The sequence below is a fragment of the Lipotes vexillifer genome, unplaced genomic scaffold, assembly GCF_000442215.2.
Source record: "Lipotes vexillifer unplaced genomic scaffold, Lipotes_vexillifer_v1.1 scaffold261, whole genome shotgun sequence".
NCBI lineage: Eukaryota > Metazoa > Chordata > Mammalia > Artiodactyla > Lipotidae > Lipotes > Lipotes vexillifer.
Genome location: NW_006778216.1, coordinates 177,556 through 192,882, shown reverse-complemented (window position 1 = coordinate 192,882; position 15,327 = coordinate 177,556). Strand labels below are relative to the sequence as shown.

The following is a 15,327-nucleotide window of genomic DNA, read 5'->3' as shown; positions in this document are numbered from 1 at the left end:
TTTTCTTCCTCATCCCTGCTGATGGTCACAGGCTGTAGCAGGAGCTCTTTGCTACTCCTGAAAACACAAAATCACAGAGGCCTCTGTACTATAAAAGAACAGAATGGTCAAGGAGACCCCATGGCAGATCCTAGAATCACTATCTGGGACCACAGAGTCCAAGGAATAGGAGACTCACAAGCAGGGGTGCTCCAAGATGGGGGCAGCAAGCATGTTCTCCAGCAGAAAGAGCACAGGCTCTGGAGTCAGGGCGAAAACGTTTTGAAATCCAGCCTCCTCTGTTACTTTCCTTGGGCAAGTTACCCTGTTGGAATCTCAACTTCCTCATTTGTAAAATGACTCTGATTCCTATTTCACTGCTGAGGACTGAGAGAGATCAAAAAGGGTCAGGGGTCTAACAGTGTGCCTGGCACATTGCAGGAGCTTTACAAATGACAGCTCTTATTTTCATAACTATAGGCAAACCCATACACTGTTTAGGGAATGAGGAGAGAGCCTGCCTTAGAGATAAGGACAGGCTAAAATCGAACAGTCTGGCCTCCTTTAATGATCAATCCAGAAGGATTCACTTGTTCAACATTAAGATCCCTCTCAGCTCAGCTCCCATTTTGATGTCCCTGGATCCCTGTGATGATGGTTGGTAGTTAACTATGGTGGTGCTATCTGGGAGCTATTATCCTTTAAAAATGCCTATTGGAAACCATATATGTTAAGTAGCATAACAGGACACATTCTAACATCTTGTGAGTTTTCTTAAATTCAGATCATATCAACTTAGTGTGGTAACACTGTTTATCTCAGTTGTATATGTCCCAGATTAAATTTTAAAGGGGAAAAAGAATAGTTTATTTACAAAACATAAATTACGTAAGAGAAAATAATCCCAAGTACGGAATACTTGGAGTAGACAACGGAAGAGTCCCCCTTTGGTGGGGGGATGGGGGGTGGGGGGTGGGCGGGGCAGGGATCCTTGATCTTTAAATTAGAAAAGAATAGAGATGGCATCTCAGGTAACTAAATTCTTAGTCTACTCCTTAAACTACCAGAGGCTCACTAACTCCATGGGAGATAATTCCCAAATGGCCCTACACTGAAAAGTCACACCTTGTGTCAAGCAATCTTGACTCCAGAGCAGCTTCTCCCCTGAGTTTTGTCCTGCCAACCCACTGACCCTATTTTCTGAACTTCAAAATGGGAACCATTGTTCATCTGGCAGCAAGACAAAACATGTGAACTGTAGTTGTACTGACAACTCCAGGATGGAAGCTGTTCACGGCACACAGTCATCTCTGGGTGCTGCACCCATCAACCCCACCCCTTTTCCTTCCCTACCTGACTTCCACTTCCGGCTTGTTGTGTCGTTCTACCACCTGGGAGGAGAAATTCTCCAGGCAGAGGGCAGCCTGCAGTGTGGCCCGCACGGCACTCAGGTAGGGACGGAGAGTGGCAGTCTGTAGGAAAAAGGCCAACAGAGGATCAGAATCTGTCTCACCAAACCCACTGGTCCCCTAGTCCAGCTACACAGGAGCCAGGCAGTACTCAGGGTCCCTGACTCTCAGATACTACAGTAAACACCACAGACTAGGCCTTCAAGGTGCCTTTCATTCTAGGTTTAGAACAGTGGTTCTCAACAGGGGACCATTTTGCCTGCCAGGGGACATTTGGCAATGTCAAGACATTTTGCATTTTCACAACTTGGGGTGGGGTAGGGGTTACTGGCATTGAGTAGACAGAAGTCAGGCATACTGCTAAATATCCTACAACGCACAACAAAGAATTATTCAGCCCCAAATACTGCTGAAGTTGAGAAACTCTGGTCTAAAAGCATACAGGTGAATGACTGTCTTCAATCTACCTTTTAAGCCAACAAATGTATAAATCTACAGTGTGCCAGGCACGCTAGGGGCTGGGAATTCAAAGATGATCAAGACCTTCTCTACCCTTAAAACAGCTCAACTAGGTCAGGAAAACAGCGAAAGTAACTATGATATAATGGGTAAAATGTAAAATAAATTTACAAATTTTATTTGCAAAAGAAATTGGTTTTGATTTGAAGATGGAAATAAGATTAGGAGCACTTTACAACGATAAAAAGTAGAATGATATTCCCAATAGAGGCAATGGCGTCTAGCTACACCGGCCTGTCTTCAGTTCCTCGTATTAGCCAAGTTCTTTCTCACCTCAGGCCTTCACACGTGCCAAACCATCTATCTGCTGGCTTTTCTCCCCCTTCTTTGCCTAAGTCACCCTTTAGATCTTGGCTTATTCAGGGAAGGCCTCCTCCTTCCTCAGAGAGGCCTTTCCTGACTTCGCTCTTCATAGCACTTACTATAATTTACAATGACACACCCTTTATATATCGTTAATAAAGTAATTTTCTCCTTCACTAAACTGTAAGCTCCATGGTCAACAGACCATGTCTATTTTATTCAAATTTACACACCCTACACCTAGCTCAGTCAGCACCTTACATATACACTGTCTTACTCAGTTTCTGTAGAATACGTGAATGAATGAAAAAATAACTTAAGCAAGATCAGAATAACCAAAAAGGGCAGTCAGAGTTCCAAAAGTAGTAACGAGGACAGTGTTGCCAGGAAGCATTTCAGATTCAATGGATGAGGCTGCAGTGGTAGCCTAGAGATTCATGGGGAATCTCAAATGCCAGGCTACTGAGTGTAGCTCTTCTTTTAAAGTGGCAAGGAACTGCTGGGGCTTTCTGAGGAGGAAGTTACATGACTACAGTTCCATGGCAACTCTGTGGAGAATGGACTGTTGGAGAGGGAAGTGAGAGAGCAGGCAGAGAAGATTATTTAAGGAGGGTAATGAGGGCTTGGCCTGGAGCAATGCAGGACAAGCAAGATTATCTCTGTCAAAATTCAGACAGCAAATCTGAAAAAGGTGCATTTTAGGTGGCCAGCCCTGTGGTGCCTGCCCTTTCAAAAATAGAACGGACACATTCTCGTGTAATATCTCAACAAGTTTGATGTTTAAAAAATCAAGAGACATGGCCTAAATTAAAACAAAAACGAATATCCCAGCTTTCTAGCTGACATAAGAGGACACAAAGGCGGAATAAGTAACACAAGAGGATGAGCAAGTTTAGGGAGAGAAAATGAGTTTTGATCCAGAGGTCTAATTTCAAGGTGTCTTCAAGATATCCAGGTGAACCTTGAAAGAGAACCTTCCCAGGTGAACCTAGGAAGGTAGATTTAGGAGTCACCATAAATCACATGGTCACGAAAACCTGTACATTAAATAGGTATCACCAGAGAGAGTGCAAAGAAGGGAAGGGAGTGAGCCAAAGTCTCAATTGCCAGGAACACCCACAGTTATCAAGAGGATTTCCTGGAAGGGAGGGGTCAGCAGTATGAGAGCTTATATTCTACAGTAAGGCTGATACGGTTGACTCTGACCAGGAAGGGGTCTACGTAGAGGAAGCATAAAAGAGATCCTTCAGTGAGGAGGCAAGGCTGGGGCAAATGAAGAGTGGGATAAGCAAGTGTGGAAGCTTCCCTGAGAGAACTGTGGGGTCCAGCGGGCAAGAGAGAACAGGGGAGTGTATTTAGTGAAGGTCTACTCTGGGTGGGGAGGTGGCCCTACTACGGGCTGAGGCTTACTACGTGCCTTCGAGGCGCTACCGCGAACCTAGGAGAGCCCACTTCCGGCTTCCTCCATGCCTCAGTATCCCCCACCTGCTTTAAAGACCAGACTATGCAGCCGCAAGGCCTGCTTCTTGTAAGAGCGTCCCCCGCTCGCCCCTTCCTCACCTCGGCCCCGCCCCGCCCTCTTTCTCCCAGCCTCAGGGTGCCCCCCCACCCCCTGCATCCCTCGGCCCAAGGCCTCTCCGCTGCAAAGCCGCATCTCCCCAGACCCAGATCCCTGAGACAGAACAGCGGGGGGCCCGGGCCCGGGGCCCGTCTCTCACCATCGCGGGCGCTGGCTGGGCCGGAAAGCGGAAGTGCGGAAGTGGCCAGTCCCGCGCCGCCTTCTCTTTCGCGAGAAGCGCAGCCGCAGTCTCCGCCCGGACGTCTGGACTGTACCATCAACGCTCCGAGCGGGGGAGAAGGAGGCTAAGAACATTTGGCCCCTAGGAAGTTTTCCCCCTAGGACTGTCTTGGTAGTTTTAGGCTCCTGAAGTGTAGAGTCACTACTCAAGCTTCTCCCGTTACCCATGGAGCTCTTGCTTGCGACTCTGGCCGTCTTGTCGTCTTTGCCGCCTTCTTCCCTCATAGTCAAGCAATGGTGCAGCCCGGCCTCAGGTTGGGCACCATATTAGGACACGGCGAGGCGGAGGAGCCCTTCGATCCTTCCGGTTCTGCGCCCCCATCCTTTCTCCGGGCCCCTCCTACCTGCAGCCTTTGGGGCTCGACGGGACTAACTGCCCGGCAGAGAACCCGGCCGCCGAGCCCCGCCCCCCGGCGCCGGGCTGTTCCCTAGGGTCCGCGCGAGGCATACCCTCTCCACCCCACCTGCAGCGGGCTCGCTTGCTGCCCGCAAACCTCCATCCTCCGAAAGACACAGGGTCTGGCCCTCGCGTCTTTCCGCCCTCGCGTCTTTCCGCCCCCGCGTCAACTGCAGGGGCACCGCACATAGCCAGTTCCGGGGCGGTTGCTCGCACCGACCGGAACTCCCCGCCCCCTCCCGTGGCCGCGGGGCCGTGGGAGGCAGCAGGGAGGAGGTAGAGGGGGCGGAGGCCGCGGTAGGGTGTTCTTAGAGGACTGGGACCCTAAAGGCGAGACATTGGGGCGATACATGGGTGGGGCCAGCCATTAACCAGCCCCACTTTTTCTGTGCCAGGCACTGAACTGAGCTCTTGACGGGCATCATCTCTTAATCCTCAGAACATCCCTGGGAGGTAGGTACTATTGTTACCCCATTTTACAGATTCAGACTAATTATGGGGAAACAGACTCAGGCTTCTTTTGTCCTATTTTACGGATGGAAAAACCGAGACTCAGGAGAGTTAATCAACATGTTCACGGCTACATATAGAGAGATTGGTCAAGCCTGGGCTTGAATCCAGATATATATGGCTTGCCAGCCCACATATTTTACTATCCGGGGCAAAGAGAAGGGGCAGAGGTGGGGAGAGGTGAGACAAGGAGAGGCTGGGAGGCACAAAGAACATTAAGATAATAAGTATGCGATGCTTGGAACTCTGGGGCTTTGCAGAATTCAGGAAGAGTGGAACTGCAGGTAAGCGCATCAGGAAGACAAGTGTAGTATACCGTGGCAGATAGGGGCACAGACTCAAAACTATCTGGATTCAAATTGCATGTTGGTAAGCTTGGACATGAACCCACACTTACAGAGTCTCAGTTTCCTCATCTGTAAAATGGAGATGAGCATGGTCCCTGCTCATGGGGCTGGGTGAAGAATTCAATGAGAAGCCAGTAATGTGTCTGCACCTCACTTGGCACACAGTAGGTGCTCTACGAGTAGGAGTTGTGCCATCAACCTTGTCAATAGGTTACTGAAGCCTGACTTTCTCCTGGATGGAAGGAGCCCTTGGGCTTTTCTTGTGCCACTTCCCCCCACCCCCCATCAGTGGTCCTTTCCTCTCCAGCTCCACAGCGTCCCCTATCCTGGGCCATGAGTGAGCTGAAGGACTGCCCCTTGCCCGCAAGGCCTGCTTCTTGTAAGAGCGCCCCCCCCTCCCCCCTTCCTCCCCTCGGCCCCGCCCCGCCCTCTTTCTCCCAGCCTCAGGGTGCCCCCCCACCCCCTGCATCCCTCGGCCCAAGGCCTCTCCGCTGCAAAGCCGCATCTCCCCAGACCCAGATCCCTGAGACAGAACAGCGGGGGGCCCGGGCCCGGGGCCCGTCTCTCACCATCGCGGGCGCTGGCTGGGCCGGAAAGCGGAAGTGCGGAAGTGGCCAGTCCCGCGCCGCCTTCTCTTTCGCGAGAAGCGCAGCCGCAGTCTCCGCCCGGACGTCTGGACTGTACCATCAACGCTCCGAGCGGGGGAGAAGGAGGCTAAGAACATTTGGCCCCTAGGAAGTTTTCCCCCTAGGACTGTCTTGGTAGTTTTAGGCTCCTGAAGTGTAGAGTCACTACTCAAGCTTCTCCCGTTACCCATGGAGCTCTTGCTTGCGACTCTGGCCGTCTTGTCGTCTTTGCCGCCTTCTTCCCTCATAGTCAAGCAATGGTGCAGCCCGGCCTCAGGTTGGGCACCATATTAGGACACGGCGAGGCGGAGGAGCCCTTCGATCCTTCCGGTTCTGCGCCCCCATCCTTTCTCCGGGCCCCTCCTACCTGCAGCCTTTGGGGCTCGACGGGACTAACTGCCCGGCAGAGAACCCGGCCGCCGAGCCCCGCCCCCCGGCGCCGGGCTGTTCCCTAGGGTCCGCGCGAGGCATACCCTCTCCACCCCACCTGCAGCGGGCTCGCTTGCTGCCCGCAAACCTCCATCCTCCGAAAGACACAGGGTCTGGCCCTCGCGTCTTTCCGTCCTCGCGTCTTTCCGTCCTCGCGTCTTTCCGTCCTCGCGTCTTTCCGCCCCCGCGTCAACTGCAGGGGCACCGCACATAGCCAGTTCCGGGGCGGTTGCTCGCACCGACCGGAACTCCCCGCCCCCTCCCGTGGCCGCGGGGCCGTGGGAGGCAGCAGGGAGGAGGTAGAGGGGGCGGAGGCCGCGGTAGGGTGTTCTTAGAGGACTGGGACCCTAAAGGCGAGACATTGGGGCGATACATGGGTGGGGCCAGCCATTAACCAGCCCCACTTTTTCTGTGCCAGGCACTGAACTGAGCTCTTGACGGGCATCATCTCTTAATCCTCAGAACATCCCTGGGAGGTAGGTACTATTGTTACCCCATTTTACAGATTCAGACTAATTATGGGGAAACAGACTCAGGCTTCTTTTGTCCTATTTTACGGATGGAAAAACCGAGACTCAGGAGAGTTAATCAACATGTTCACGGCTACATATAGAGAGATTGGTCAAGCCTGGGCTTGAATCCAGATATATATGGCTTGCCAGCCCACATATTTTACTATCCGGGGCAAAGAGAAGGGGCAGAGGTGGGGAGAGGTGAGACAAGGAGAGGCTGGGAGGCACAAAGAACATTAAGATAATAAGTATGCGATGCTTGGAACTCTGGGGCTTTGCAGAATTCAGGAAGAGTGGAACTGCAGGTAAGCGCATCAGGAAGACAAGTGTAGTATACCGTGGCAGATAGGGGCACAGACTCAAAACTATCTGGATTCAAATTGCATGTTGGTAAGCTTGGACATGAACCCACACTTACAGAGTCTCAGTTTCCTCATCTGTAAAATGGAGATGAGCATGGTCCCTGCTCATGGGGCTGGGTGAAGAATTCAATGAGAAGCCAGTAATGTGTCTGCACCTCACTTGGCACACAGTAGGTGCTCTACGAGTAGGAGTTGTGCCATCAACCTTGTCAATAGGTTACTGAAGCCTGACTTTCTCCTGGATGGAAGGAGCCCTTGGGCTTTTCTTGTGCCACTTCCCCCCACCCCCCATCAGTGGTCCTTTCCTCTCCAGCTCCACAGCGTCCCCTATCCTGGGCCATGAGTGAGCTGAAGGACTGCCCCTTGCAGTTCCACGACTTCAAGTCTGTGGACCACCTGAAGGTCTGTCCCCGCTACACAGCAGTGTTGGCCCGCTCTGAGGATGATGGCATCGGTATCGAGGAGCTGGACACTCTGCAGCTGGAGCTTGAGACCCTGCTTTCTTCTGCCAGCCGACGCTTGCGGGTGCTTGAGGCCGAAACCCAGGTGATACCCCACAGAGGGTACATCACCAGGGATGGACTGTGACAAGTTATGGGGTAGCCTCATCTGCTGAGACCTGGGTTACAGGAGCTTAGTGGGGAAGAGAGAGACCCAAACTGGGCTTGCGTGACATGGAAAATATGGAAGAATGTGCATGATCCTCATACACTGCGAGATTTCTGATTCACTAAGCAAGTAGGGACCCTCACTCCCCACAATGTTCTGGGTCCTGTGCTAGTCACTGGAGAGAGGTAATTAGGACAGTTCTGGCCTTTGGGGAGTTTGCCAGCTAAAGGGAAGGGGAGGTCAGACAAGTACCAGGAGAAGTGCTGTTGTGGTTAGGAGTACTGGGGGAACTGGAATGGGGAGGCCTGGATTTGAATCCTGACCTAAGCGCTTGCTAGTGTTGCTATTGCCAATGCTAAATTCCAGCGCTGGCAAAAGTTACCTCCTGCCTCTGAGGATCAGTTCTCCATCTGCCAAGTGGGCTGGATAATAGGAGCTACCTCAGAGCTTTTGTGAGAATTAAAAGAAAGACTTTTTGCAAAGGCTCAGCCCACGTCTCACACTAAATAAGCATGTCAAACATTATTTACTGGTATGACTCTCATTGTTTCTATTTATGGCATAAATATTCTCTGAGCCCTGGGTGCCAGGTGCTATGCCAGATCCCGGGGACCAGAGATGGTTAAGATGAACTTCCTGGTCTCCAATAGCTTATAATCTTCTTGAAGAGACAAAGTACTCTGTTTATTCTAGTTATGACCAAACAACATGATTGGGCCTACAGTGGAGGTACAAAGTACCAGATACTCATAGAGGGAGAAGATGCCATTTTAACTGGACTTCAGAAGATGAATAAAATTAACTTGTGGTCCCTGGGAATCCACTGAAGCTTTTTGAGCGGGGCTGCGGCTCAATCAGTTGTATTTTAGCATCTAAGAAGCTGGATAACTGATTCAGAAAAGGCTTCCCAGTTGTGGTGACATTTGAAGTAAAGGTTTGCTGGGAGGCATGCTTGCTTCCACCAGAAAGTTACCACCAGCATATTTTCCTAGGGCTAATGTGCACTGAGATGTGATCTACTTGTTTGAACTGCCTAATGCTGTGTGACCAGCTTGGGTGCTACAGAGGTGAATCAATACAGACAAACAAGTGAATGGAATGATGAGAAATATATGAATAAAATCCTGTGAGATGGGCACAGAAAAGGAGCTGAGTTTTGCAGGATCAGTAGGCATTTGCTAGATAAAAAGGGGAGGGGGAGAGATTTGGCGCCTTCTTGAGTTCTAGATCCTTGTCCTGTGTCTTCCCTTCTCCCCCTCAGTGACAGTCTCTGTGAATTTCAGATCCTCACCGACTGGCAGGATAAGAAAGGTGACCGACGATTCCTGAAGCTGGGTCGAGACCATGAGCTTGGTGCTCCCCCCAAACATGGGAAGCCCAAGAAGCAGAAACTGGAAGGGAAGGCGGGACATGGGCCGGGCCCTGGCCCTGGGCGACCCAAATCCAAAAACCTTCAGCCCAAGATCCAGGAATATGAATTCACTGATGACCCAATTGATGTGCCACGTATCCCCAAGAATGACGCCCCCAACAGGTTCTGGGCCAGGGGACATAAATGGGCCTTGGGATTTGGGTATTGGAGGCTCTTGAAGGGCCGGGGGGTTAGGCTGGTGGGGCAGGGGGCACCCCGTCAGGCTTTGCTTCTCTCTGTAGATTCTGGGCTTCAGTGGAGCCCTACTGTGCCGATATCACCAGTGAGGAGGTGCGCACGCTAGAGGAGCTACTGAAACCCCCAGAAGATGAGGCTGAACATTACAAGGTAGAGACCCCAGGCCTAGATAGACGTGATGGAGAACAAGAAGGCTCAGAGGTGCCTTAGAATCAGAGATCGCAGTGCTGTACATCATCTTCCTTCCCTGCCCTGCCTAGCCTCCTGTCTGTTCCATTAACCCACCCAGACATCCAAGTTCTAACTCTCAGCTTCCTCCCTTCTACTCCATCCAAATGGTCACCACGTCCTAAGGCATCTTCTTCAGTGAGATCCTCCCTTTTTCTCTCATCGCCATCCCCTCTGCTTTGGCTCAAGCCTTCATCAGCTTTTACCTTAACAGCCTCTTAACACTTTCTTCCCTCTAGAGCAGGGGTCCCCAACCCCGGGGCCGCAGACCAGTAGCGGGCCGCAGCCAGTTAGGAACTGGGCTGCACAGCAGGAGGTGAGCGGTGGGCGAGCGAAGCTTCATCTGCCGCTCCCCCATTGCTGACGTCACCGCCTGAGCCACCCCCCGCTGCCCCCCACCCTGGTCCAGGGAAAAACTGTCTTCCATGAAACCGGTCCTGGTGCCAAAAAGCTTGGGGACTGCTGCTCTAGGGGGGATTCTTTTTTTTTTTAATATATAAAAAAATTTTTTTATGATGAAAATAAAAAAGGTTCCATTAAAGAAAATGTAGAAAATACAGAAAAGTGTTGGTGGAGAATTCTCCCATAGCTCAGCTGTCATGATCGGATGTGCTCATGACATGGCCTCCCCTGGCTCCCGTTACCTACAGAATCAAGTCCAAGCGTCTCAGTCCTTGGCACAGCCCCAGTGCCCCTCTCCAGTTTCCCTGGCCACACTCCCTCTCCACTGCTGTATTTATCAGCCCCCCCAAGCACCTTGCCCTCACTCCAGGGTCCTTGCTGGTCTCTGGGCCTCTGCACATGCCCTTCTCCCCCTGGCAAACTTAACACCCTTCGAGCCCCTGATTGCATGTTACCACCACCAAAATGGCTTTGCAGATTCCCCAGCAGAAGGTTGGTCGGTCTTGTGTGCTGCCACAGCACCTTGACCTACCTCTGTCACTTCACTTGTCTGAATTTCTTAAAAATTTATCTGAAAAGGTAATCCATACAGGCAGTAACAAGTTCAAGCAATGCAAAAGATATTTTCCTCTCACTTCTGATCCTAGGATCTATAGTTCTCTCTAGAGATAACAGCTGTCAACGGAAAAGGTCCATGTACACGCACCATTCTGCACCTTACATCTTGGAAATTGTTCTGTATTGCCATCTGTGTGTTTCAGTTCCGTACGTACCTGGCTTCCTTACTAGACTGTGAGTGTAGAGATTTTATCTCCTTTATCTCTTCTCACCTGTACCAGGCTCAGGCCTTGGCCCTGGGCTAGGTACTTGGGAAAACAGGTAAATGAAGCAACGAGGGATGAACGAAGAGCCTGTTGGCAGTCCCAAGCACGCAGAGAGCCCCTGACACCCCAGGCACGACTGGCCTGTATTTACTGCTTTGGGACCGGATGGGATGTCTCCCACAGATCCCGCCCCTGGGGAAGCACTACTCCCAGCGCTGGGCACAGGAGGACCTGCTGGAGGAGCAGAAGGACGGGGCCCGGGCAGCAGCCGTGGCCGACAAGAAGAAAGGCCTCATGGGGCCACTGACTGAACTGGACACGAAAGGTAGGCCCCTCACCTCCCTGCCCACCCCAGGCCAGGACTTGAGTTCCTAGCACTTCAGCACACCTGTCCACCCCTTCTCTGCCCGATTCAGATGTGGATGCCCTGCTGAAGAAGTCGGAGGCCCAGCACGAGCAGCCGGAAGACGGGTGCCCCTTTGGTGCCCTGACGCAGCGACTCCTGCAGGCTTTGGTGGAGGTGAGCACCCCAACCCAAAACAAGAACTGTATTCACTCTGTTTCAGTGTTTAATTTTTATTGTTTATTGTACATTATACATTTAGAAAGGCACATAGATCATAATGTACAGCTTGATCAGTTTTCACAAATGAGCACACTTGTACAGGTAGCCCCAGGACCACAAAAGAAAACATTATCAGGATTCTTGAAGGCCCTCTCACGCCCCTCCCAGTTTTTAACCTCCCCCCAAGGTAGCCGCTACTCCACAGTTACTTTTGCTGAGCGTTGGCTAAAGGCCCCGTGCAAGGGGCTTTCTACACATCCTCTCGTTAGAGGCAAAGACAGTGGTTAACCCCACGTTAACACCCAACAAGGTCGAGGCTCAAAAAAGGGAACTGTTTGCTTGAGGTCACACAGCTAATACATAGAAGCAGGACTCAAACCCCAGGTTCAGGGTCCCTTTCTTTATGCCTGCTGGCTGCCCTTAGGCATATCTCTTCACCTCTTGAGCCTCAGTTTCCTGGCTGTCTCAAACACGATAGCGTCTTTCTCTCCCACGTATTTCTGGGCACACGTTCCAGGTTGGCTGAGGTGGGGGTAGGGGGACATCTCCGTTCCACACCATCAGACGGGGACCCCATGTATGCTGGCTTTGCTGTCTTAAACATGCACTCTGCACAAGGTCACTCCAAGTGTGATTGCCACTCCAAGCCCACAGAAAAAGAGCAAGGAGGAGTGTGTGAAGGCTGTGGCCAGCTGTGGCTCTTAGCTCTTCTAATCACTTTCCACTGGAGAGAGTTTGTCAGATGACCACCCCTGACTGCAGGGGAGGCTGGGAAGTGTGGTGTATCTGGGCAGCCATAAGCCCAGCTACTGTGGAAGAAAGGCAAGAATGGCTTTTGGACAGCTGGCAGCCTCTGCCGCAGCATGCTTAGCGCAGCGCCTGGTGCATTGCAGACGGTTAATATACCTTAGCTCTTCTCATTACCATTGTTGAGTGTTACCGTCACTCTTCTGTGCTCCCTTCTTTTGGTATCAGTACAAAATAAAGAATTTTTTAAATGATCAAAGTTATTTAGAGTCGGTTTGGGAAGACTTCCCACAGAGGGTGGGATGAGAAAAATAAAAAGATATTTCTGGTATGTGAAGACTGTCCGTGTAGGTCATAGCGGGGCAGGAAGATGGTAATACTACAGCTCTTTCTCCATCCATCCATTTCTGTGCTCTTCTAGGAAAATATTATTTCCCCCATGGAGGACTCTCCTATTCCGGACATGTCTGGAAAAGAATCAGGGGCTGACGGGGCAAGCACCTCTCCCCGCAATCAGAACAAACCCTTCAGGTGAGTGACATCCTGTCCACGCCTCACAGTCTGGCCTCTGCTTCTGTTGACTTTTGTCCAACCCAGCATGGGTGGTCTTCACTAATAGAGAGACTGAGGACATTTTGATAAAGACCAATAGAAGTCAGATGTGCGTGCTGGGCCAGGATTTCCAGTGCACAGGCTTAGTACAGGGTTTTCATCATGGCCCTGTTCTTACTATAAACAACCTAAATGTCCACCTGGAGGATACTGGTTGGCTAAATTGTCATAGCTCCATATGATGAAATAACTTGCAACTATTAATCGTATTAGAGAAATATAGTTAACTGACACGCAAAGATGTAAACAATAGAGTGACAAGTGGAAACTGTCAGTTGTAGCACAATACAGACAATATGATCCTATTTTTACTTAAGCTATATTTAAATGTTGGTACATGGCGGGGGAAAGCTAAAATAATACATTAATAAAGTGGGAATAATATGTAATAAAATCTGGAATACATATAGTATTTATATAAGAACATAAAATACATTTATGTATATAACGTAACGTATGGTAAGAAGATGGTAACATATATAATAGTAACAGATAAAAAGATAGTGATTCTCTTTGGGTCGTTAGCATTGTAGGTTTTTCTGTATTTTATATTACATAGCATATCGATATTTGTTGCGTATGTTTACAACAAGACCAGATGTGTCTGTCTCTATATTTGTATGTGTAGATAGATAAGAGAGGCGGTGCCCAAAGAGAAAGGAAGGTGTTCACTAACCTTGGGCACCTCAGAGCGGTCCCCCTTGCAGGCTGGCCCTTGAGCTGAGCACTGCCTTTGCCTGCAGTGTGCCGCATACCAAGTCCCTGGAGAGCCGCATCAAGGAGGAGCTGATCGCCCAGGGCCTGCTGGAATCTGAGGACCGCCCTGCAGAGGACTCGGAGGACGAAGTTCTGGCGGAGCTGCGCAAACGGCAGGCCGAGCTGAAAGCGCTCAGTGCCCACAACCGCACCAAGAAGCACGACCTGCTGAGGTGAGTGTGAACAGGATGCCTGGGCCAGGGCGTGGCCAGCGAGGCCCTGGCCATGCTGGTGACCTTCCGGGAGCTTTACGACAGGCTTTCCAAACTCTCGGCAGAGCCTCTAAATCACCCGGAGGGCTTTGAAAAAAATGTCAGTGCCGGGCACCACCCCACTGGTTTTGTCTCAAACAGATTCTCATTCCACAGGCTAGAGCTCAGGCATCTGTGACTTGTTTATTCACTTCTAATTGTGGTAACAACAAATAACACAAAATTTACCCTCTGAACCATTTTCAAGTGTACGGTTCAGTGGTGTTAACTATATTCGCATTGTCGTGTGGCTTATTTTTAAGTCTTTCCATGCTTACTTTCTTTTTCCCCCAGAGTTTTATTGTGAAAAATTTCATACACACAGAAAATCTGACGGAGTAGTACAGTAAACACCAGTATACTCTCCACCTCAGTTTATCAACTGTTAACATTTTCTTGAGCATCTGTGATTACTACCAGCCCCTCACCAGGAACTGACTGGTGTTTTAGTGCGATGTCATTCATTTTCTATTCATTCCCATTCATCTTGCCCTGCACTCCTCACAACAAGGGTGCAGGTGGTATGTGTAGGGAGATCATGGTAGTGGCTACCCTTTTATTGGGAAGATAGAGAAGCAGCCCAACTTAGTCCCCTTGCTCCTCGTAGGCAGGTGCCGTGTCTCCGCCTCACAGAGCCCCAGCAGAGCAGGGCACGCTCGTTCGTTTGGCCACCTCTGCCCATCTCTTAGACGTTGTGCTGGGTTAGGAAGAGAGGCAGGGCAAAGGGCTTGCAGTCACCACGTGAGTGGCTGGTAAAGATGTGCGTCATTAGAAGGAGAAGTTGCTGGCAAGCTGCTAGGGTGTTTGAGGACGAGGGTGTACTGAGTGCCTACCGCGCACCAGGGGCTTTCTGTACACCCTCTTACTTAATCTCTGCTATAGCCCAGGGAGTAGGTGGTAGTTTTCCCTGTTTACCAAATAAGGAAATAAAGGCCCAGTGAAATGAGCACTCTGCTGAAGGTGACACAGCCAGTAAACAGCTAAGCTGTGACTGGAGCCCAAGACTGAATCCAGAGCCTCTTTCTAGTTCCCTTTCAAGGGCTAGAAGAGGAAAATACAGATGAAAGAGTACTGAGGAAGGGAGGGGGACGGGAGAGAGAGCGAGAAGTGGGGATGTGCAGCTACAGAAGTAATGGGCAGTGAAGGAACTAGCTTGGCTATCAGAAGGCCAGCGTGTAGCCCTCAGCCCTGCATGGGTAGCTGCAGGGCCTCCCTTCTGAAAACAGGTTGGACTAGATAGATCTCTCACTGACCTTCCAGCTCCACCATGAATTGAATTTATAGGTCAGGTTCCATTCGGAGGGGTCAGTTTGGTATCTCACTCACCTCCTGTAGACCTCAGGCTGTCTAGACCCTTAGGTTGCTCTGGAATTTGGTTGCTGAAGTAAAAGCAGGTCTTCTGCTGGCACCAGAACACTTTTTTTTTTTTTTTTTTAATTTATTTCATGGGCTTCCCTGGTGGCGCAGTGGTTGAGAGTCCGCCTGCCAATGCAGGGGACACGGGTTCGTGCCCCGGTCCGGGAAGATCCCACA

General features: G+C 50.6%; 2 protein-coding genes across 4 annotated transcripts in view; one reads left to right on the top strand and one right to left on the bottom strand.

Annotated features, from left to right (window-relative positions):
* Positions 1–5,847, bottom strand: part of ARPC4 (actin related protein 2/3 complex subunit 4) — an 11,659-nt gene extending 5,812 nt beyond the window's left edge. Inside the window, 4 exon segments of the mRNA XM_007451528.1 lie at position 1; positions 3–57; positions 1,333–1,451; positions 5,832–5,847. The exon segment at position 1 is cut by the window's left edge and continues 62 nt beyond it. Of these exon segments, the coding sequence (XP_007451590.1) occupies position 1; positions 3–57; positions 1,333–1,451; positions 5,832–5,834 (178 nt within the window). The 5' untranslated portion in view covers positions 5,835–5,847.
* TADA3 (transcriptional adaptor 3) overlaps positions 4,042–15,327 on the top strand; it is a 12,600-nt gene continuing 1,314 nt past the window's right edge. Inside the window, exons 1-9 of one of the 3 annotated variants that reach the window (XM_007451531.1) lie at positions 4,460–4,681; positions 4,801–4,858; positions 7,505–7,737; positions 9,084–9,334; positions 9,454–9,559; positions 11,047–11,188; positions 11,280–11,383; positions 12,597–12,706; positions 13,531–13,716. In XM_007451531.1, the coding sequence (XP_007451593.1) occupies positions 7,531–7,737; positions 9,084–9,334; positions 9,454–9,559; positions 11,047–11,188; positions 11,280–11,383; positions 12,597–12,706; positions 13,531–13,716 (1,106 nt within the window). In that variant the 5' untranslated portion in view covers positions 4,460–4,681; positions 4,801–4,858; positions 7,505–7,530. Of the gene's footprint in view, positions 4,859–6,227; positions 6,345–6,735; positions 6,794–7,504; positions 7,738–9,083; positions 9,335–9,453; positions 9,560–11,046; positions 11,189–11,279; positions 11,384–12,596; positions 12,707–13,530; positions 13,717–15,327 lie in introns of those variants that run through there. The other 2 variants (XM_007451529.1, XM_007451530.1) reach the window with 2 other exon arrangements.